This window comes from Euprymna scolopes, chromosome 21 (genome assembly GCF_053919585.1).
Source record: "Euprymna scolopes isolate OS-2025 chromosome 21, ASM5391958v1, whole genome shotgun sequence".
In the NCBI taxonomy this organism is placed as follows: Eukaryota; Metazoa; Mollusca; class Cephalopoda; order Sepiida; family Sepiolidae; genus Euprymna; species Euprymna scolopes.
In genome coordinates, this window is record NC_136502.1 from 62,392,050 (window position 1) to 62,414,534 (window position 22,485).

Consider the following 22,485-nt stretch of genomic DNA (forward strand, 5'->3'; position numbering starts at 1 on the left):
ACTCATTGGGGAAAAGGTACAGTAACTGAAGTACTCTCCAAAAACAACGTAGCGATTGACGGAATGCCTCGTCACATTTTAGATATACAGAGAGTCTCCTTGCCATCAGAGGAAGGGGAGGTTGATGCTGATGTTGAAGTGTCTGAAGAGTCTCTTCGACGATCGCACCGTGAACGAAGACGCCCAGCATGGATGGCGGACTATGATACTAATTATTGATCTTAGAGATCAAGGGAGCGTGTGATTAAAAGTAAAGAACCTTACCTCATGCATCGTGCGGCTCGTGTTAGGAAAGAATAAAAAAGAGAAAATAAAAATGGCCGCTCCCCCTGGTATTTATGGACTGATCATGTGATGTGACGAGAGGGGGGAGGGGGTATGCAAATGAGATGTGGTTGGGTCTCTGTATAAAAGAGCCGTCTTCTTTATTTTGGGCGTCTGTGTGGAAAGTGCAGAGAGAAGAGAACAGTTGGATTTGAGTTTGAGACTTTTGATCTGAGGTTTTGTTCAAATTTAATGTCACATTTCACATTTCACATTTCACTTGTAAAATTAATATTCAAATTCTTGACTGTTTTGTGCTCGAGAATCCCTCTTTTAAGAGAACTGATTCTTAACTTTAGTGTTATATTTCCTATTATTTGCACTTGTATAACAATGTAATTATAATCTAACTTTAAAAATATAGTATATAACTGTTAAATTCCCATATTGAACCATTTTTTTTCAGGTTTTATTATCTTATATTGCTTGTATGCAGTGATCGTTATGGTGGGACGATACATTCGAGTGAAATATGAAATTAAAAACAAAAATGTATCAAGTAAGTTTTTATTTTAAAATTTGAATTGAACTTGAGAAGTTTTCAGCAATTCGTTATTGTATTAATATTGCCTGCACTGATGATTAAGCCTTCAACCTCTAGAGTGTTATATGTTAGCACTTTATATGTTGTGCATTCAATCCTGGTGCAGGTAATATTAGGAATACAATAACAATGGCTGATGGAATAAGTTACCTCTGAATTCAACAAGATACACTTGAAGGTCAGGAGTCGTATCTGAAATATGAAAGGCCCCAAGATGAGCCCTAGTCTGAATAATACTAATGTTACAAATTTTATTTCCTTAAACAGATAATTTCTCTTATTTAGGAGGCTCAATTGTAAGAAAGCTTTAATAATGAACAAAAAATCTGTATTCCGGCCCCAATTTTAAAATTACAATTTTTGTTTTCCTTTTTCACCACTTCAAGTTTTTTCCTTTTATTTTTCTCCTCTAAAAAAATTTCTATGCAAATGACGAAATTAGATTATCAACATTATATAACTCTAACATTGTCAGATTTTCAAAGATCCAAATCATATTTAAACTGATCAAGTAAACTTATCCAATTTTAATTGGTTGCATCATGTTATTGCCAATATAACATGTTTAGCTATGATTTCTTTAAAAATGGCTTAATTTGGCCCAGATGACATTAAAATCTCTAGGTGAATAATTTTTATTTTACCTTTTAATATATAGTAAACTGCATTTTTATTTTTGTGTAGAAAATAAAATGTTTAACAAAATTCAAATGAATTTACTTTCTCATTCAATACTGTACAATTTTTTATAAACAACTATATTACATAGAAAAATGTGGGCATGAAAAGATATATATGGTTAAGATTAAGCTTAGAAAAATAAAAAGATTAGTTGTAAAAACTGGAAAAGCAAAAGATTTTCTAGTAAAAAATATAAATTTATAACTTAAAATATTGCAGCATTAAGAATTTTGTTAAATTGCATTAAAAAAAAATTCTTAATGCTACAATATTTTAAGTTATAAATTTATATTTTTTACTAGAAAATCTTTTGCTTTTCCAGTTTTAACTAGTTTTTTTTACTTTAAGCTTAATCTTAACCATATTACTTTTCATGCATTTTTATTTTAATTTAAAAATTTTTTTATTTATTTATTTTATTTATTTATTTTTTTTTTCAGGCTTTGCTTTGAAATATTCTTTTGTGTTCAATATCATATGCATAAAAAAATTACCAATAAATAAAATATCAATTCAGTAAATAAACAGACGGACAAAAACAGTTAATCGGCAATGTCGTAAGTGAAATGTTATCAGCCCTGGCACAGCAAAGAGCTTCACTTTTTGTTAACTCTATATAACCCAAATAAGATGGCATACGAGCGACATTCCCGCTATAATTTATGAAGGTGTCACCGACAAAAGTTGCTATGGTAACCAACAACCAATCAGAAGAAACCGTCTCTCATATTCCTTACTAATTCTCAGAAGTTTTGTACACCAGTAATTTTATAACTTTTGTTTTAATGAACGAAAATTGAAGATGTTTATTTCAAAATATAACTGAGAAAGGGAACCTATGAACTGTAAAAACTTGAAATTTGGTTGCAAACTGAGTGAGCGGTGAAGCTTCAAAACAGTTCTAAATGAGTAAAACTAACACTTACCCATATATTCAAACACGGTAGCGTTTGAATGATAATATAAACAACTATAATAGATAAGCAATGGATTTTATCGATTAATAAAATTTTGTAATTCTCATGTTTCATGTGACTTGTACATTTAAACAAATTTTTTTAACAAATATTAAAACATTTTATTGTAATTAAAAACAAATTTTTTTAACAAATATTAAAACATTTTATTGTAATTAAAAACAAATTTTTTTAAAAAATATTAAAACATTTTAATTAAAAACTAATTACAAAATCCCACTATAATGTATTCCCATTTTTGGTAAAAAAATAAATTTCACTTTCAATTTGAAAACATTTCTTTTAATAGGAAGTCATTTAGAGTTTGGAAATGGGAAATGAAAAGCCTTAATGTATTAGGATTGAAGTTATTTTTATCCAATAATGTTATAGATTAAGAGCGTTAAACTATAGTTTTATAACCGTTTTTGATTCAGTTAATAATTTAATATTCAAAATCTTCGAAAAATAAAAAGGTAAAACAAATGAATAAAATTCTTTTACAATTTATTTAAAATAAACTTTTTTTTTTTTGCTTCTTTTTTCAGTTGACAAAAAGCCGACTGTAAAATCTACGAGCCCAAGTCCATGTGAAAAACTATTGAATCCAACATCAGATAATAAAACTGAACAAAATGAAGGTAATTTTAATTTTTTTATAATTGAAGACGAGAAATAAATTCAATGATTTCAAATTGCAACAACAAAAACTGCAAAAATGATTGTAAGATTACAAAGCAATTTTATATTGATGCATTGGATTTATATATAGTGAGCGCATTCTGAGGGTGTGCTAGATTCCCTTGTCTGTGATACTTTAAGCCTTATTTTGGGGCCTCTAAGACATACCTTTCTTTATGCAATTCATTATGGCAGATCAAATTCATGCTCCATAATTTGACCGCAACATTCCTTGTGCATCGATTTTAATCGGCAGTAAAAATACACTTGCATACACAAAAAGATACACTTGCATACACAAAAAAAAATACACTTGCATACACAAAAAAAAAATACACTTGCATACACAAAAAAAAAATACACTTGCATACACAAAAAAAAATACACTTGCATACACAAAAAAAAAATACACTTGCATACACAAAAAAAAAATACACTTGCATACACAAAAAAAAAATACACTTGCATACACAAAAAAAAAATACACTTGCATACACAAAAAAAAAATACACTTGCATACACAAAAAAAAAATACACTTGCATACACAAAAAAATACACTTGCATACACAAAAAAAAATACACTTGCATACACAAAAAAAAAATACACTTGCATACACAAAAAAAAAATACACTTGCATACACAAAAAAAAAATACACTTGCATACACAAAAACTGGAGTCTTAGAAAGATCTCTATCATTTGAGTAATTATAGGAACAACCAGATTCATGAAAAAGAATATCAAACTTCCTGACAGATATACCCGGCGAATCAAGTGCAAAATACAAATAATTGAATGGTCAGAATCTTAAAAACATCTGTTGGGATGTATGAGCAGGTGAATGTCTATCTGATAGGATGCCCCATCCAGGACAAAAGAAAATTGAAAAATGCACATGATAGATTTTTATAGCAGCAAGATGCCAACCTCTTTGGTTCCTCTATGTAAAGGTTTGTCAGACTCTGACATGTGGTACTTCCAACATATTCAAATATAAAACAAATGGTGTGCAGTCTTTTAAAATCACAGTATGTCCCCTGGGTTGCAGACAGGGGCATCCCCTCTATTAGAGGACAGCTTTTAATGAAAATAAAAAGCTATAGATGATGGGAACTTGTATAAAAAGATACATGCTGACAAGAGTTCCTTAACTCAACACCATTCATGTAAACTTTATCTTTGGAAATTGCACTCCCATCATGACAAGTCAACCAGGGTCAGCTATCAGGTTATGCCACCTATCTTCATCGTTTGTAGCAAAAAACATAAAAATAAGAGGCATTAAAAGCCCAGCCATGGTCGACTGTGTAAAAGATATTTATTATTTGCTACCGTTACTCACTTTGAAAAGTGGAGCAAGACCTCAAATGAAATCCTGATCAAGATGAAACTGACTTCGTTGAAGAGAAAGTGCATTTTAATGTCCACCTGCTTCTTTTTTTAAGAAATAAAACTTTTTGAAACAGAAAAACAAATTAGATAACTTAAAAAAGTTTCTTTTTTTTCTTTTTTTTTTTTAACTATTAACATGTTTAATGTATGTTAGCAACCAAATGCAGTAGATGCATAATATAACTGAATGTTTTATATTTAAAAAGAAGAAAATTGTTCTAACCAATGTTTGTATGCATTTCAAAACCTCTACTGAATTTTCATATTGGTGATAGAATTTCCAAAAATGGAAGAACTAATATGCTAAACTATATTAACCAGGCTTAAAAAAAACAATGCCTTATTTCTGATTTTTCTTTGCTCTATATCTGTATAAATATTAGATTAATTTTTATTTCAGAGAAAGAATCTGAAAATTCCCCTTTAATATCAACTAAAACTACCAGATCAGATTTTCTGACTGCGATCAATCCTTTTCAATTTGCTGATTGGAAAAACCTGAAATGGTACCAAAAGATCTGGTACCTTTGTCAAGTAGGTATTTGCTTTTTATTCTAAGTTTTCATTTTTCTGTAAACAAAACTCTTTAAAAAGAAACATAGCACTTACATGCAAATATATGGTGTTTAGTTATAAGCTTTTTCAGGCAGTTCAATTTTGATCTGCATATGTTAAGGTAAAATTGGCAATTGCTATAAAGATCCATTGCCAATTTGCCATTGTTTCCTCTATACCTTTTTAGGAAAAACCTAGATGAATTTAAATTAATAGAAAGGAAAATATAAATTACTCAATATATCATTGCTGTATAAATTTGCTTTGTTTCCAGAATTCTTAAAGTTATGGTTGTAAGTTTCTCTTTAGTATTATTTGATGTCAACTAGAAAAACTGGGTGAACAAGCTTTTTGGTATTTATCTTTTGAACACTTTTGTAACTCCCATTGCCATCCTTTCCAACTATTGTTTTTTCTGACCCTATCACCTACTTGAACGATTTATGCCAACCATCCTTGGAACCTGAAATTCTAAACTTGGTTTTTATGCAGTGAGCTCTGAAGATAAAGGCAATCAACATAATGGCCAATATGAAGAAACCAATCCAAAAAGTATAAATGAAAATGACCCCTCCCCCACCACCACCAAAAAAAAATTCCTTAAAGTATAACATTTGCAGGAAATTTTCCGTTCAGAATACAGAAAAGTTCACTTAAAGCCATATTCAGGATTCTTTTAGAATTCTAGTTTGGATAACATTAGCTTTCAGCTATGTTCAAAGTAAAAGTTTGTCATTATTGTCTGGAACTTCTGACGCAATTTCTTGTGAAATCCATTTGAGAGCGTAAATGAAAAAATTCCATACAAGATGAAAAATTCTACATTTTTTTTAAATTTTAGAAGAGACTGAAGATCTGTACATTTGGCATGTGAGCTGAGTGTTCAGATGTTGAAGTACTTTAACCCCTTCCGCCTGATAGAAGGCAAAATTCATATAATGTATAAAATGTTAAAAAATGGTATTTTTCACATTAATGAAAATGTTTAAAGTTAAAAATTCGTTCAAAATACAAATGTGGATATTGCGTCAAATGGGAAAATGGGACGTGATCTTTTAGCCAGTAAGATGACCGAATTTGTGTGCTGTGGTAGTAAATAATTGTATACTTTTCTTTCAGGTACCCATATTTTTTCTCCTCTTAATTACGGTCCCTCTGGTTGACTACAACTGCTCTAAAAATAACTGGAATCGTCACCTGAATTGCTTACATTTAATCACTGGAACATTCTTCTTTCTTGTTGCCACAAATTGTATGTATACTTGTTTGCACAATCTGTTATTAAAAAAATATCATTAATTAGAATTTTCTGTGAAAATCCTTAATCCAATTTAATGATCCATTCCTTAACACTTCTACCTAGAAAGCTATCCGGGATGTTATTTCTCGGCTTGAATTAATTAGATTGGACCAATTCAGATTTTCTATCACTATGGACTTAAAAATTTAGCTCAAAATTCTGTAGGCTTTTATCAAGTTCAAAAAGATGCAGATGAAAGGTCGAAACATGAAAATAACGAGCAAGATGAGAATAATCCGAATGATATGAATTATAAATCCTGTAAAATGACTCTTTTTACGTAGTTTTGGCATGATTTCTCAGTTATCAAATTTATTTTTTTATTTTCATAAAAACTTTTCTATTATCTTCACTGCAAACCTCATTTCACACTGAAAAGCTGAACATAATCATCCATGCAGGTTGAAACGAAATCCAAGCGAATCTGCCAATATTTGATGGTGTTTGCAATGTATAAATTCTGTTCAGATTTTTCTAATCATCTTTCTCAGACATTACCAGATCCTCTAGATGTTCTTTAATCTTCTACGTGTTGGTCAATGACATTTAATTGATCTTTTGCTTTGTTAAACTTCTAGGTTTTTTTCATTCAGCTGATGTCCAATGCATCTCTTGTTGTTGCTGGTTCGTCAATGTGAATGTTGCAGATCTTTTTGCAACATTCACAACTTGTTTGGATTTTAACACTAAGTTCTTTTTTATTTTTAATTTTTTTATTTTTTTATTTTTTTTTTTTTTTTGCTAACATTAATTTCACCTTTTTACTTTTTTTTTTTTTTTTCTAACAAACTTTTCCAGCTTTTGGCTAACAATGCAAGATTACTTGTGTAATCTGTGTTTTATTGTATGACTATCAATTTAAAATAAGTCTGGAGAGAACATGGAACTTGGCTATGAATTCTCAAATTCAGAATGAATTTGAATTATAATGCTTGAATATAATAAAAATTATATTAAAAAAATTAACAGAAAAAAATCAAATTTCACATTCAGTTATGTGATAACTGGAGGCACAGCTATAAGCGGTCAGTTGGCATGTACCCACTGTAGATGCACTGGCACTCTAACCTCCAATTTATCTAACAAAAATAAGACTAATGCAAATTTGGGCGCTGTCGGGGTTAGCATCTGAGGGTTTTTTTTTTTTTTTTTTTTTTTTTTTTTTTTTTTTTTTTTTTTTTTTTTTTTTTAAGAGTTTGCTGTGAAGAGGAAAAAAGACTGCTTTCTTCCCATTAAATAAACGGCCTTGTTTAAAGTGAGACAAAAAAAAAGAATCTTTTTCTTCTCTGATTTCATTAATGCACATGGTGTTATTTTAATTGCTTACTTCTAAGTTTTGTCCAACTGGAAAGTTTTTATTTTTTTAATTTAGTTCTCCTCACACCATTTGGTTCCATTCCATTGGGGGCTATTGTTATGCCAGTAAGCCTGTTAATTGCAGCTGTCATATTTTCTATGACGTCTGATGATGACCCACCAAAATTCCATACCGTAAGTACCAAACATGTTATGTGTTGCTAATTGAATACATTTTATACACCTGGACCATAGTTTTCTAAGAATATTCTTATCTAAATTCATTTCTAATTTTCAATTTAATTTCATTAAACTAAAAATGAGTTTCTAAACGTTCCTATTTATGTTAACATGACAAATATACTCTGCCCTTACACATTTTTTTAAATTAGAAATTTTTCCAAAATTTAAAAGCAAAATAAAATTTTAGAACCTTCTGTTTTACTTAAATGTTCATGTTATATTTAACCATGCTTTATTATATGTAAATTTATACTGAGCAGAATGGTGCAATAAAATGTAAAAATTAAGATTCTTGTTTTTATTAAAAGGAGTGCTTCAAACACATTATGCAAATAAGATTGACAAGTCTAAGATGAAAAAATATTGAAGTGAAATAAAATTGCTTTTCTAATCTAACAATTTCCAAATAACATTTCTTTTCATTGTATTTAAACATTTTAAAAACGTCATGATTTACAGTTTTGCACACAACAATCCTTTAACGTTTAATTTGTGAAAAACTCTTAACATTGTTTATTCTCTCTCGTCTTCAAACATAAAATGGATGCTTCATCATTACTATTGACTTTTTATACAGGAATTAATCTTCATATAAATTTGTAAGCTGAACACTGTTGGAACGATCAGCAACAAGATTGAAACATTGAATAGTTGTTCAGTCTGACTAATCTATTTTGATTGGTGCAGCATTTTATGTAGGGTTGTCAATTTCCAACTTTCAGTGGAGTAGACAATCAAGACTTTAAGAGGTTAATCTGTTACATAAGAAGGGCTGTCCCCTTAGGTAAATAAGAAGGCAGACTAGATAAGTGAAAATGATATTAGGAAAAGGCTAGAATCGAACCCTGTAGGCAAGTGTTAAAAGATAATGGATAATTGAAATGCTAGGAATGTAATCAATTGTTAATTCTTTTAGAACTAACTATTATTTATTATTTATGTCAGAAAAAATTAATTCTTGTATTTTAATTGATAGGATTTACTCAATGTGTTATGGTGAAATAGGTTTAAAATGTTTTATTCAAATGTGTTTATATGCTTTTGAGTGTTGATATTATGAAGCTTATTTTGAGAAATCAATAAAACCATATACATATTATGAGCACATGTGTATGTGCTGGCCTGCTAACATATGTAGCCACACAAAAAATTAAGATAGCAAATTAAACTCAAATACACTTGACTTGGTTTTGATTTAATCCAGATGTCTTATTCTTTACACTATACCACATATTACACTATACCACATATTACACTATATAACTAAATAAAATACGAGTGGTAGGGTTTGTGAATGTGTGCATGCATTTTTTTAATTTTCTGCCTTTGAAGATTGTAATGCTGGGTATGGGGTAGCCAGCCCAGCTGCTAACATTGCCCTGCTTTTATTGAAACCAACCGAGAGCTCTTTTTAGTATCCTCGCTGTTCCCTTAAGTGCACTTGTCTGGATCTCTTTTGCACTTGGTTCACCAGGAATGACTCCATCATGTCTCTCTGTATAGTAGCCGTCCCCTAGAAGAACCTTGCAACTCAATATCAGATGATTTAACACTTTCCAATTCTGTATGACAGAACCTGCATTTATTGTCATTATTGATACCTGCCTTTTTTATGCATTGGTCATCAGTCCCTGGTCTTAAGCAACCATTATGACCTTTTCCTGATCATGGAGGGCTCCTCTTTTGAGCCAGTCCAAGGAACCTTTGTCTATGTATTACTGAGAGAGTTCCCCCCCCCCAAAAAAAAATGCTTTGCACGCTGATGTTGGTCCCATTCTTTTATCCTTTGTAAGGCCTCGGTATATTTATGCCGGCTCTTTCTTGCTATTTCTGTGGCATGCTTATTTGGTGTTTCGTCTTCATCTGAGATACAGCCCTGACCAAAATGCTTGGCCAGCTGGGTGACTGTTGTTCTGCTGGCTCTTGTCTCTTGATATTCGTATACTATTGAGAGGGTGGAATTTTGGGAGCTTCTCGGATACTGACCGGTGCTCATAATAGTTGCCCTATGTTGATGATTGATCTGAGAGTCCCAGACCTCCTTCTTCCCTGGGCAAATACAGCCTTGGTAGACACTGATTTCTATATATTATTTTATGAAGTGTTAGTAGCTTCTGTGTCTTTACATCTTGCGGGTTGATGTATTTTTGTGACCAGTCAATGATACCAAAGCTGTATGTTATTACTGGCATATCAAGCTGGTTGATAGCAGTAATTTTATTTTTATTTGTAAGTTGTGTTTTGCATATTTTTCTCACCTGGCGTACATATTCTTTACTAATCTTCTCCCTCATCTTGGCATGTTGTATATTCTCATTTTCCTCAATGCCAAGGTACTTATAAGGCTCCTGCTCTTCTAGATCCCTGATGTTTTCATTAAGCTGCATATTTTCTGTGTGTGTCTTCTTCCCAGCTCTTAGTGTACACTTGGCACATTTATCCAGGCTAAACTTCATTCCGATGTCACTGGAGAATGTGTGTACTATCTGCAGAAGCTGGTGCAGATCGGTGTCAGAGCTAGCATACAACTTAAGATCATCCATGAAGAGCAGATGGTTTATTCTCTTGCTTGGATCTTGATGGCATCCCTGACTCAAATTGCAGGTGCTCGAATTCTTATTCAGGAGCTTGCTTAGTGGGTCTATTGTCATACAGAAGAGTAAGGGAGATAAGCTGTCACCTTGGTGATTTAATGATATTGTGGTTTTCCACATCTGAAGGTGAGCAACCAGTGTTTGTCTAATTACCAGGTGGATCTTGTATAACTCAAGGCACTGAAGTAGCCATGAGTGTGGCACGCTGTCAAATGCCTTCTGGTAATCAATCCATGCCATGCTCAGGTTTTTGTGTCTCTTCCTACAGTCTTCTAGGATGGTCTTGTTGATTAATAGCTGGTCTTTGGTACCAAGGCATTTTCTTCTGCACCCTGTCTGCTCTTTTCAAGGTAGGTCCCAGAAGATAGGATACCGTCGGCTATCAGACCAGTGAAAAGCTTGTAGGTAGTTGTTAGACAGCATATTGGCCTGTATTTATTTGGCCGTTGTCTCTCCTTGGTCTTGGGTATGAGGCTGATGTCCCCCTCTGTCAGCCAGGGTGGTGTTGCTTCTTTATCTCTTGGCATCCTACTGAAGCAATCACTGTAGTGGTGGTGGAGTGCAGTCAATTGCTTCAGCCAAAAGTTTTGGGCATTGTCGATGCCATGTGCTTTGTGGTTGGATAATTGTGCCTTGTGCCAGTTTTCTGGTTATCATACCAGGAGTTATGACCGGTTCTGGCATCTGAGGCTTGGTTTCATTGAGCCTAATATCTTCAATCCACTGGGCTTTTTGATTATATTTGCCTTCTGTTTCAAATAGTCCTACAGTAGCTTTCCAGGGCTTTCTCTGCAGGCGGACTATCTACAGTAATAGTGTCCCTTATCAGCTGCTTGTAAAAAGTCCTTTGGTTTGTTTTAAACTGCCTGTTTTGAATCTGGGAGTTGATTTCCCCCACTCTATATCTGTGCCTAAATCAAAACGTGGATTCCATGAACAAAGCTTTCTTAGAACTGCACGCCTGTGGAACTTTGTTCCGTCTTCCTGCTTCCCACCGGACTACAACTTGGATGTCTTCAAGTCCAACATTAACAAATTCCTAATGAACCGCCCGCTTAAGTAAACACTTCATCAAATCTCCACACTAACATAATGTACTTGCAATAACCCTTATCCCTGAGTGGCTTCCGGGCCTTGATAAGTGGTGATCACTGTAAAAAAAAAAAAAAAAAAAAAAAAAAAAAAATCTTGTTCTCCTGGTTTTTTATTCTCTGTGAAAGTGCTGGTATTTTTCCATCCAACTCTCTAGCTGTATTATGTAATTCCTCAATTTTCTCATGGTGGTATTTGTTACAGTTTTTTGGTGGTGGTATTTGGTACAGTTTTTGGTGGTGGTATTTGGTACAGTTTTTTGGTGGTGGTATTTGGTACAGTTTTTGGTGGTGGTATTTGGTACAGTTTTTTGGTGGTGGTATTTGGTACAGTTTTTTTATGGTGGTCCTGTACCGAGGGATCTGCAAGGAACTGTTTTATTTGGCTTCGTTCCTTCCTGCAGAGGTTCAGTTGTTTTTGCAGCTTGGTCTTCCAGTGAGGTGTTTGTCTAGGGACTCTGGGCCCTATTCGATGATTGATTGAATGTTTGAGAGTTAATTTTTCTGTCGCTGTAGCGTCCAGCTGCATATGTGATATGATTGAGTTCTGTGAGCATTACTGTTGTTGGAATTAGCCTCTTGAGAGCGATGTTAACTTTGGCTATAACAGTCTTTGCTCTTCCAGCAGCTTGGATCTTGGACAAACGTGGTCTGTCCTTCATTCTCATACACCTCCCCTCAATTGTGTTGCTGAGCTCCTCCTCCAAAGCTAACTGTTCATTATCTGGTTCTGGGAGTACAACTGATGGTGGTGGTGGTCTAGGTGATTGTGGTGATGTAGGTGATGGTATCCTGTTAGGTGATGTAGATTCCTGTGTTGGTGTTTGTGGGGTTTCCAGCAGAGTTTGAAGGCAGGTGTTATGTCAGCCAGAGAGTCCAGTGGCACAGGAGTTCCAGGAGAGCTGGGTATGTGCTGGGACAGTTGGATGGGTTCTGATGGTAAAGTTGGTGGTTATTGTTGGAGTAGGTCTATTGTGGGAATTTTTATTGGGTTTTCCAGGGGACATCTGTTGTTAACAAAAAGAGCTGTTATTTTTGAAGACATGTAGTCTAGTTCTCTTGTGGTGAACAATTTCAGGCTGTTGTATCGCTGTGTTGTAATTCTTCCTGGAGGGATGTTTGCTTTTTCAGGATAAAAATGAAAAAAGATACCCATCTAGGTTGCTGTTCTTTTTGTCTTTTATGCTTTTCCTTTTCATTTTCCATATTAGTGTCCACCTCTCTTCCCTTTCCCATACCACCTCCTGTCTACATTTTTTTTCCTCATCCACTACCTTATGGTAGTCTTTTTCTTCAGAGCCTCACATCTAATAGTATCTACCTCCTCTTGTGGGCTATATCTTCCCATCTGTGAGATGAGGGATCGCAGGTTGTGTAATGGTGTGCTTTTTCTCCGTTGAGAGGTTCAATGCTTTTATACTCTCGGTAAGTATCTCTCCTGCGCTGCGTCCCCATTTCTCAAACCTTGAGTAGTGGTAGCATTGCAGAAGGACCTTCTATTTGACAGACCATGACTGGGTTTTAATCCCTCTTCTGTTTCTTTTGGGGTCTGTCAAGCGAGATGACGGAAGGACACTTGGTCCATCTTGGTCATGGACTGGTTGCTGTCCTTGTGACCTCTGACATGATTGGGGTACCACCTTTTGAGGCAAGAAGGTTCACACCATTTCTTTCCTCTTCCTGCCTGGTGCGTAAACAGGTTGAGGGGCCCGTTTTTTATCCTGGGTGACAGCCGTCCAGTTTGAATTCCTTTTATTTGGCATTTTTCATGGTTGTTCCTCATTGTCCACGGCATGCATGTGTATGGATGAGCTTGTAGTTGTGCAATTGGATGCACGCAGTCTAATCATCAATTAATCACCGAAAGTTATCATCCTCACTAAGTAGTCTCCCTTCATTAAATTAGAATTTGATTGTTTAACCCTTTCTTCATTGAGAATGCAGAATATAAAATAAATTTCAAATACAAATCATAAAAACACATAACTCAATCATAAGCAATACTGAATTTGACAGTCCCACACTAAAAAATATAATTCTATTGAAATAGAATAAAATGTTTAAATGATGCAGGTCAGTATTTTCTGCGAGACTTAGTATTTACATAGGCATGTTTGAATTAGTCGAACACATATCTGACGAAGAGATCTCAAAATATAGAATAGATATTCCATCAAACTGACACAGGTAATCACAGTGCAAATATAAGTAAAATGTGTATGAAATATATAAATATATACATGTATCTGTAGTTGTATTAATAAAACTATTCATTTGCTTCAGTTTGTCTTGCCATGACACCTCTGCATTGTACTGCTTTTTACAAATTACATTTAATTACAAGAATTTTTTTTTCCAAAGTCAAGAGTGAATTCTTGCAGTTTCTACACAGAAGATTGACGATTTATTTTAAATAGTTTTTATTTTTTAATTGTATTTATAAATCATTTTAAGGTGGCATAAAACTTGTACCTCACTTTTAGTACATTTTAAAGTTTCTATGCATATCATGTAACTGTTGCTGGATTAAACTTTTTTAAATTTTCATTTGTTTTAAATGTTAGTGGCAATTTTTAATTTGCACTAAATCAGAGTACCCCTGTCTTTGTATTTTTTTTCCTTTTAAAAAAATCCTACCTTGTGTTTATGAGGCAAATAAGAACAAGACTAGTCTTTAATGCCCAAGTGATTTCTCAACCATAACAAAGTAACTATATAACCGGCCACATCGTCATTAGATTTGTGTAATCATTTCACATTATTAGTTCTATTTAACAATTGTGAAATTTTTTTTTTTTTTTTTTTTTTTTTTTTTAATTTTGGAAAAACGGATTTATAAACGGGTTTTCTTTTTGTTCTTGCAGCTTTATGGTTTCCTGGGTTTCATTTTATCAGTCGTCTGGATTTCCATGGTAGCCCATGAAGTTGTCACTTTAATTTTGGTAATTCTTTTCTATCTAGAAATATTAGATGTAAGAATGATGTAGGAAAAACTTTAAGAGAAAACATGTCAGAAAATGATGTGCATAGTGACATAGTAATAAGCTCATCTAATTTTTTTTAAGTTTATCTTATTGAAAGTTTAAGTCTGATAATTTTAGCTCTCCCTTCATTCTCTCTTCCCCAAAAGCAGTCAATAGGAAGTTGAATACAAATGCAGCAATCTGAACTTTATCTACTTGTGCTCCTATTCCTCAACCTTATTTTTGTCTTTTTAATGATACTCCAATCATTGGATTAGTTATAAAATTTTTAAAGGCTTTATCTTTATATAGGGCCTTATTTTCAGTTTCACCTCTGATAAGATAATTAAGTTTCAGTAATCAAGATGGAATTTGAATAAAATTTGATTATCATCAAAGTTTTTAGATTCAAAATACTTTCAATAAGTTAATGTACTTTTGTCATCATTTGTAAACAATATTGGACGATTTTCTATTTTAAATGCATTAATAATTCAATATAATTTTCTGTATTGACGGTTCTTCCTTTCTCAATTCGTGATGACTATTCTTGGGCATTCTAAAGAATGTCTCCTGATGACTTTTGCTGCTGTTTCACTCAGCCGATTTGACTCTAGAGTGAATTGCTTTGTTTTCATCACGTTGATTTGTAACTCCTTCGTTTTGTAATGGCTGAATCGTCAACACATTGTTTTTTGACTGAGCAAACCTAGCACCCACTTCGAATATAGCTTTTCATTGACAAATGCTCATACAAGAGTGAATACACTTCATTCCATCTCCTATAACTTCAACTTAAGACTAGCGAAATCAAGTTCAAACTTTTGCTCACTGTTGGTGGGACATTAGAATACACCGACTGCCCCCTCTACGGAGAGTAAGTCCCTCAATAGGGCCACCTGTTGACTGTGGTTGGCAACCCGTAATGCCTAAGGACGGGATCCTGGTGGTTGAGCAGATCATGTTCAAGGTCCTATTAGGACATGAGATGCAGCACACTACTTTGGCCCTTACTTGGGCTAAGACTGGCAGTTGGATAGGCCCGATCTAATCAATCGATTGGTCATGGCTAGCACTAAATCAGACAAACACAAGAAAATATGCTCACGCTCCCCACATAAGACAATAGTGATTTAGTAAATGAAGTGATTTAGTAAACGGTGGCTGAAGGTTAATCAACTTGCTGAAGAATGGATAAAACATGGTTGGAAAGCTAACTTTTTTTTTTTTCTAGAAATGAGGCCATTAGAAAAGACAAAGGAAACACTGGTGCTTGAGTCCATCAGCAGAGAGGGTATACTTCTCCTGTATCCTTGTTGTGTTGGGGCGAATGGTCCCCCCCCCTCCCCACAACATAGGTCTCCGAGGCAGATGGGGAGCAGAAGAAATGAAAAATCTAAAATATGTAAATGGCAAATAAAAAGCCTCGAAAGAAACCATTATGAAATTTTAGATAAAGTTCACATTTAGAAAGAGAATCGCAAAACCAATCTCATTCAAAATCTTATTTTATAATTATTAAAGCAACCCAAGGAGAACCGATCCAAAATAGAAAATTTTTTCAAGCATCAAACCAAAAATGGTTTAGAAACTAAATAATGGCACACTATTAGTGAAAATAGGAAGCCAAAAACATGGAAATCTTCAAATGGAGACTTTAACAACCAAAAAGTAAGTCTACCCCCACACAATGCTGAATACCAGTAAAGGAGTGATCAGGAATTCAGAATTATCACTGTGCTCCTTGAAAGAAGTCCAAATTAACCTAAGAAATCAATGTTATTGATGTAAAAAGAATCTAAATTAAAAAAAAATATGGTGAAGCTATCAATACAAACTCTTACATCCTAAATTTTAACACCCATCAAATCCCAAGTAACATGAAAATAGTATGAAAAGAAACATAGAACCATACATACCAAACCCTATCAGATACTACAACTGCCAAAGGTACAGACAACATCGAGACCGGTGCACACACTTTCCAGTATGATTTAGGTGTGGAGAAAACGAGACCCATACAAATTGCCAAAAAGGCCATAGTGCAAAATCAAGAGAATGCAACAAATGGAAGAAAAAGAAATTGCTGAAATAAATATAACCTAAGCTTGTAACCTAGCCGAAAATACAAGATCCTCTGAAATAACAAAATAAAAAAACATACAGCATACCACCGGATCAAATAACCAAACAACAAAAGCAAATCAAACCGGAAGATCTTATGAAATTACTCAATGAAATAAGGAAATTAATGGAAGAGTTAAACAAAACTAAAAAAAAACAAAACTATAAAACAAATCAAGATCAAAAATAAAGATCGCAAAACTGAACAAAACTCCCAAACCAAGATTCAACTTGTAAGACCCACAAAAAACAAAACAAAAACACCGATACTGGAAACAAGCCACCAACCAACAAAAGTTAAAACCAAAATAAACAGACCATATTCAACTTCTAGACAAAGTGACTCCATCCAAACGGATTTGAAGAAATGGGCACAGAAGATCAAAGATCAGACACCAACGACTAACAAAAGTTAAAAACAAATAAAATCTAATCATAACCCAAAAAATCATCCAATGGAACTGCCGGGGCCCAAAACCCAACATAAATGACTTATTACTTCTTATAACAAACCATCAACCAGCCATCATATGTCTCCAAGAAACCTTTTTAAAAGCTGAAGATAAAATAAATATAAAAATACAAACAATACAATCACATCCATAATACCCAACAGAGAATCTGGAGAAGTATCTATACTTATTAGAAATAATATCCCACAAAGCAAAATAGATCTAAACACTAATATTCAAGCCATTGCTGCTGCAGCCACACTAAACAGAACTGTAAATATCTGCACTATCTACATCCCACCTCAGGATCCAAGAATTGAAATAGAGCTAAACAAAATAATAAATCAGTTACCCAAACCCTTCTAACTGTTAGGTGACTTTAATAGTCACAATGAAATATGGGGATCTGCATTCTTGGATAAGGAAAAAATCTTCAAAATTACTAACAACACTGATTTGTGTATATTAAACAATAAATCCTACACATACCTTCATCCCGCTTCCGACACCTACTTAGCCTTAGATTTATCTTTGTGTGACCCTACTATCCTCATGGACTACAACTGGAAGGTTCAAGAAGATTCATGTGATTTTTAACAAATTTGAAAGAAACAAAAATTCATCTCCACCAATGGAAAAAAAAAAGCAAATTGGAATATAAAAAGATGGCAATAAAAATTCTCAGGAAAACCCAAATAAATCCATAGAATACTTTTCTAAACCACTACTAGCCATTGCACATGAATGTGTACCTAAAAGTAGCAGAACAAACAAACAACAAAGAACCTGGTTAAACAATGAATTCCAAAAAGCAATTTGCCAACATAAAGCTGCCTTACGAAAATTTAACTCCAACCAACAAAGTATAATCTGCTCTTTTTTAAGCAAAAAAGAACAATAGTTTGTAAAGTTATCAAAAAGCAAAAAGGACATCCTTTGAAAGATTATAGAAATCAGATGAAGCCTGAAAGATTATAGAAATCAGATGAAGCCTGAAAGATTATAGAAATCAGATGAAGCCTGAAAGATTATAGAAATCAGATGAAGCCTGAAAGATTATAGAAATCAGATGAAGCCTGAAAGATTATAGAAATCAGATGAAGCCTGAAAGATTATAGAAATCAGATGAAGCTTGAAAGATTATAGAAATCAGATGAAGCTTGAAAGATTATAGAAATCAGATGACGCTTGAAAGATTATAGAAATCAGATGAAGCCTGAAAGATTATAGAAATCAGATGAAGCCTGAAAGATTATAGAAATCAGATGAAGCCTGAAAGATTATAGAAATCAGATGAAGCCTGAAAGATTATAGAAATCAGATGAAGCCTGAAAGATTATAGAAATCAGATGAAGCCTGAAAGATTATAGAAATCAGATGAAGCCTGAAAGATTATAGAAATCAGATGAAGCCTGAAAGATTATAGAAATCAGATGAAGCTTGAAAGATTATAGAAATCAGATGACGCTTGAAAGATTATAGAAATCAGATGACGCTTGAAAGATTATAGAAATCAGATGAAGCCTGAAAGATTATAGAAATCAGATGAAGCCTGAAAGATTATAGAAATCAGATGAAGCCTGAAAGATTATAGAAATCAGATGAAGCCTGAAAGATTATAGAAATCAGATGAAGCCTGAAAGATTATAGAAATCAGATGAAGCCTGAAAGATTATAGAAATCAGATGAAGCTTGAAAGATTATAGAAATCAGATGAAGCCTGAAAGATTATAGAAATCAGATGAAGCCTGAAAGATTATAGAAATCAGATGAAGCTTGAAAGATTATAGAAATCAGATGACGCTTGAAAGATTATAGAAATCAGATGAAGCCTGAAAGATTATAGAAATCAGATGAAGCCTGAAAGATTATAGAAATCAGATGAAGCCTGAAAGATTATAGAAATCAGATGAAGCCTGAAAGATTATAGAAATCAGATGAAGCCTGAAAGATTATAGAAATCAGATGAAGCCTGAAAGATTATAGAAATCAGATGAAGCCTGAAAGATTATAGAAATCAGATGAAGCCTGAAAGATTATAGAAATCAGATGAAGCCTGAAAGATTATAGAAATCAGATGAAGCCTGAAAGATTATAGAAATCAGATGAAGCCTGAAAGATTATAGAAATCAGATGAAGCTTGAAAGATTATAGAAATCAGATGAAGCCTGAAAGATTATAGAAATCAGATGAAGCCTGAAAGATTATAGAAATCAGATGAAGCCTGAAAGATTATAGAAATCAGATGAAGCCTGAAAGATTATAGAAATCAGATGAAGCTTGAAAGATTATAGAAATCAGATGAAGCTTGAAAGATTATAGAAATCAGATGAAGCTTGAAAGATTATAGAAATCAGATGAAGCCTGAAAGATTATAGAAATCAGATGAAGCTTGAAAGATTATAGAAATCAGATGAAGCTTGAAAGATTATAGAAATGAGATGAAGCTTGAAAGATTATAGAAATGAGATGAAGCCTGAAAGATTATAGAAATGAGATGAAGCCTGAAAGATTATAGAAATGAGATGAAGCCTGAAAGATTATAGAAATCAGATGAAGCCTGAAAGATTATAGAAATCAGATGAAGCCTGAAAGATTATAGAAATCAGATGAAGCCTGAAAGATTATAGAAATCAGATGAAGCCTGAAAGATTATAGAAATCAGATGAAGCCTGAAAGATTATAGAAATCAGATGAAGCCTGAAAGATTATAGAAATCAGATGAAGCCTGAAAGATTATAGAAATCAGATGAAGCCTGAAAGATTATAGAAATCAGATGAAGCCTGAAAGATTATAGAAATCAGATGAAGCCTGAAAGATTATAGAAATCAGATGAAGCCTGAAAGATTATAGAAATCAGATGAAGCTTGAAAGATTATAGAAATCAGATGAAGCCTGAAAGATTATAGAAATCAGATGAAGCCTGAAAGATTATAGAAATCAGATGAAGCCTGAAAGATTATAGAAATCAGATGAAGCCTGAAAGATTATAGAAATCAGATGAAGCCTGAAAGATTATAGAAATCAGATGAAGCCTGAAAGATTATAGAAATCAGATGAAGCCTGAAAGATTATAGAAATCAGATGAAGCCTGAAAGATTATAGAAATCAGATGAAGCCTGAAAGATTATAGAAATCAGATGAAGCCTGAAAGATTATAGAAATCAGATGAAGCCTGAAAGATTATAGAAATCAGATGAAGCCTGAAAGATTATAGAAATCAGATGAAGCCTGAAAGATTATAGAAATCAGATGAAGCCTGAAAGATTATAGAAATCAGATGAAGCCTGAAAGATTATAGAAATCAGATGAAGCCTGAAAGATTATAGAAATCAGATGAAGCCTGAAAGATTATAGAAATCAGATGAAGCCTGAAAGATTATAGAAATCAGATGACGCTTGAAAGATTATAGAAATCAGATGAAGCCTGAAAGATTATAGAAATCAGATGAAGCTTGAAAGATTATAGAAATCAGATGACGCTTGAAAGATTATAGAAATCAGATGACGCTTGAAAGATTATAGAAATCAGATGAAGCCTGAAAGATTATAGAAATCAGATGAAGCCTGAAAGATTATAGAAATCAGATGAAGCCTGAAAGATTATAGAAATCAGATGAAGCCTGAAAGATTATAGAAATCAGATGAAGCCTGAAAGATTATAGAAATCAGATGAAGCCTGAAAGATTATAGAAATCAGATGAAGCCTGAAAGATTATAGAAATCAGATGAAGCCTGAAAGATTATAGAAATCAGATGAAGCCTGAAAGATTATAGAAATCAGATGAAGCCTGAAAGATTATAGAAATCAGATGAAGCCTGAAAGATTATAGAAATCAGATGAAGCCTGAAAGATTATAGAAATCAGATGAAGCCTGAAAGATTATAGAAATCAGATGAAGCTTGAAAGATTATAGAAATCAGATGAAGCTTGAAAGATTATAGAAATCAGATGAAGCCTGAAAGATTATAGAAATCAGATGAAGCCTGAAAGATTATAGAAATCAGATGAAGCCTGAAAGATTATAGAAATCAGATGAAGCCTGAAAGATTATAGAAATCAGATGAAGCCTGAAAGATTATAGAAATCAGATGAAGCCTGAAAGATTATAGAAATCAGATGAAGCCTGAAAGATTATAGAAATCAGATGACGCCTGAAAGATTATAGAAATCAGATGACGCTTGAAAGATTATAGAAATCAGATGACGCTTGAAAGATTATAGAAATCAGATGAAGCCTGAAAGATTATAGAAATCAGATGAAGCCTGAAAGATTATAGAAATCAGATGAAGCCTGAAAGATTATAGAAATCAGATGAAGCCTGAAAGATTATAGAAATCAGATGAAGCCTGAAAGATTATAGAAATCAGATGAAGCCTGAAAGATTATAGAAATCAGATGACGCCTGAAAGATTATAGAAATCAGATGACGCCTGAAAGATTATAGAAATCAGATGACGCCTGAAAGATTATAGAAATCAGATGACGCCTGAAAGATTATAGAAATCAGATGACGCCTGTAAGATTATAGAAATCAGATGACGCCTGAAAGATTATAGAAATCAGATGACGCTTGAAAGATTATAGAAATCAGATGACGCTTGAAAGATTATAGAAATCAGATGACGCTTGAAAGATTATAGAAATCAGATGACGCTTGAAAGATTATAGAAATCAGATGACGCTTGAAAGATTATAGAAATCAGATGAAGCCTGAAAGATTATAGAAATCAGATGAAGCCTGAAAGATTATAGAAATCAGATGACGCCTGAAAGATTATAGAAATCAGATGAAGCCTGAAAGATTATAGAAATCAGATGACGCCTGAAAGATTATAGAAATCAGATGACGCGTGAAAGATTATAGAAATCAGATGAAGCCTGAAAGATTATAGAAATCAGATGAAGCCTGAAAGATTATAGAAATCAGATGACGCTTGAAAGATTATAGAAATCAGATGAAGCCTGAAAGATTATAGAAATCAGATGACGCTTGAAAGATTATAGAAATCAGATGAAGCTTGAAAGATTATAGAAATCAGATGAAGCCTGAAAGATTATAGAAATCAGATGAAGCCTGAAAGATTATAGAAATCAGATGAAGCCTGAAAGATTATAGAAATCAGATGACGCTTGAAAGATTATAGAAATCAGATGAAGCCTGAAAGATTATAGAAATCAGATGACGCTTGAAAGATTATAGAAATCAGATGAAGCTTGAAAGATTATAGAAATCAGATGAAGCTTGAAAGATTATAGAAATCAGATGAAGCCTGAAAGATTAT

The 22,485-nt window shown here is 33.1% G+C and overlaps 1 protein-coding gene across 2 annotated transcripts in view; it reads left to right on the top strand.

Moving 5' to 3' along the window:
• LOC145242414 (mitochondrial sodium/calcium exchanger protein-like) overlaps positions 1-22,485 on the top strand; it is a 166,975-nt gene that overhangs the window by 125,721 nt on the left and 18,769 nt on the right. For both annotated transcript variants that reach the window (XM_080105450.1, XM_080105449.1), the window contains exons 8-13: positions 731-823; positions 3,054-3,146; positions 4,980-5,113; positions 6,254-6,386; positions 7,807-7,925; positions 14,523-14,600. In XM_080105450.1, the coding sequence (XP_079961576.1) occupies positions 731-823; positions 3,054-3,146; positions 4,980-5,113; positions 6,254-6,386; positions 7,807-7,925; positions 14,523-14,600 (650 nt within the window). The remainder of the gene's footprint in view (positions 1-730; positions 824-3,053; positions 3,147-4,979; positions 5,114-6,253; positions 6,387-7,806; positions 7,926-14,522; positions 14,601-22,485) is intronic.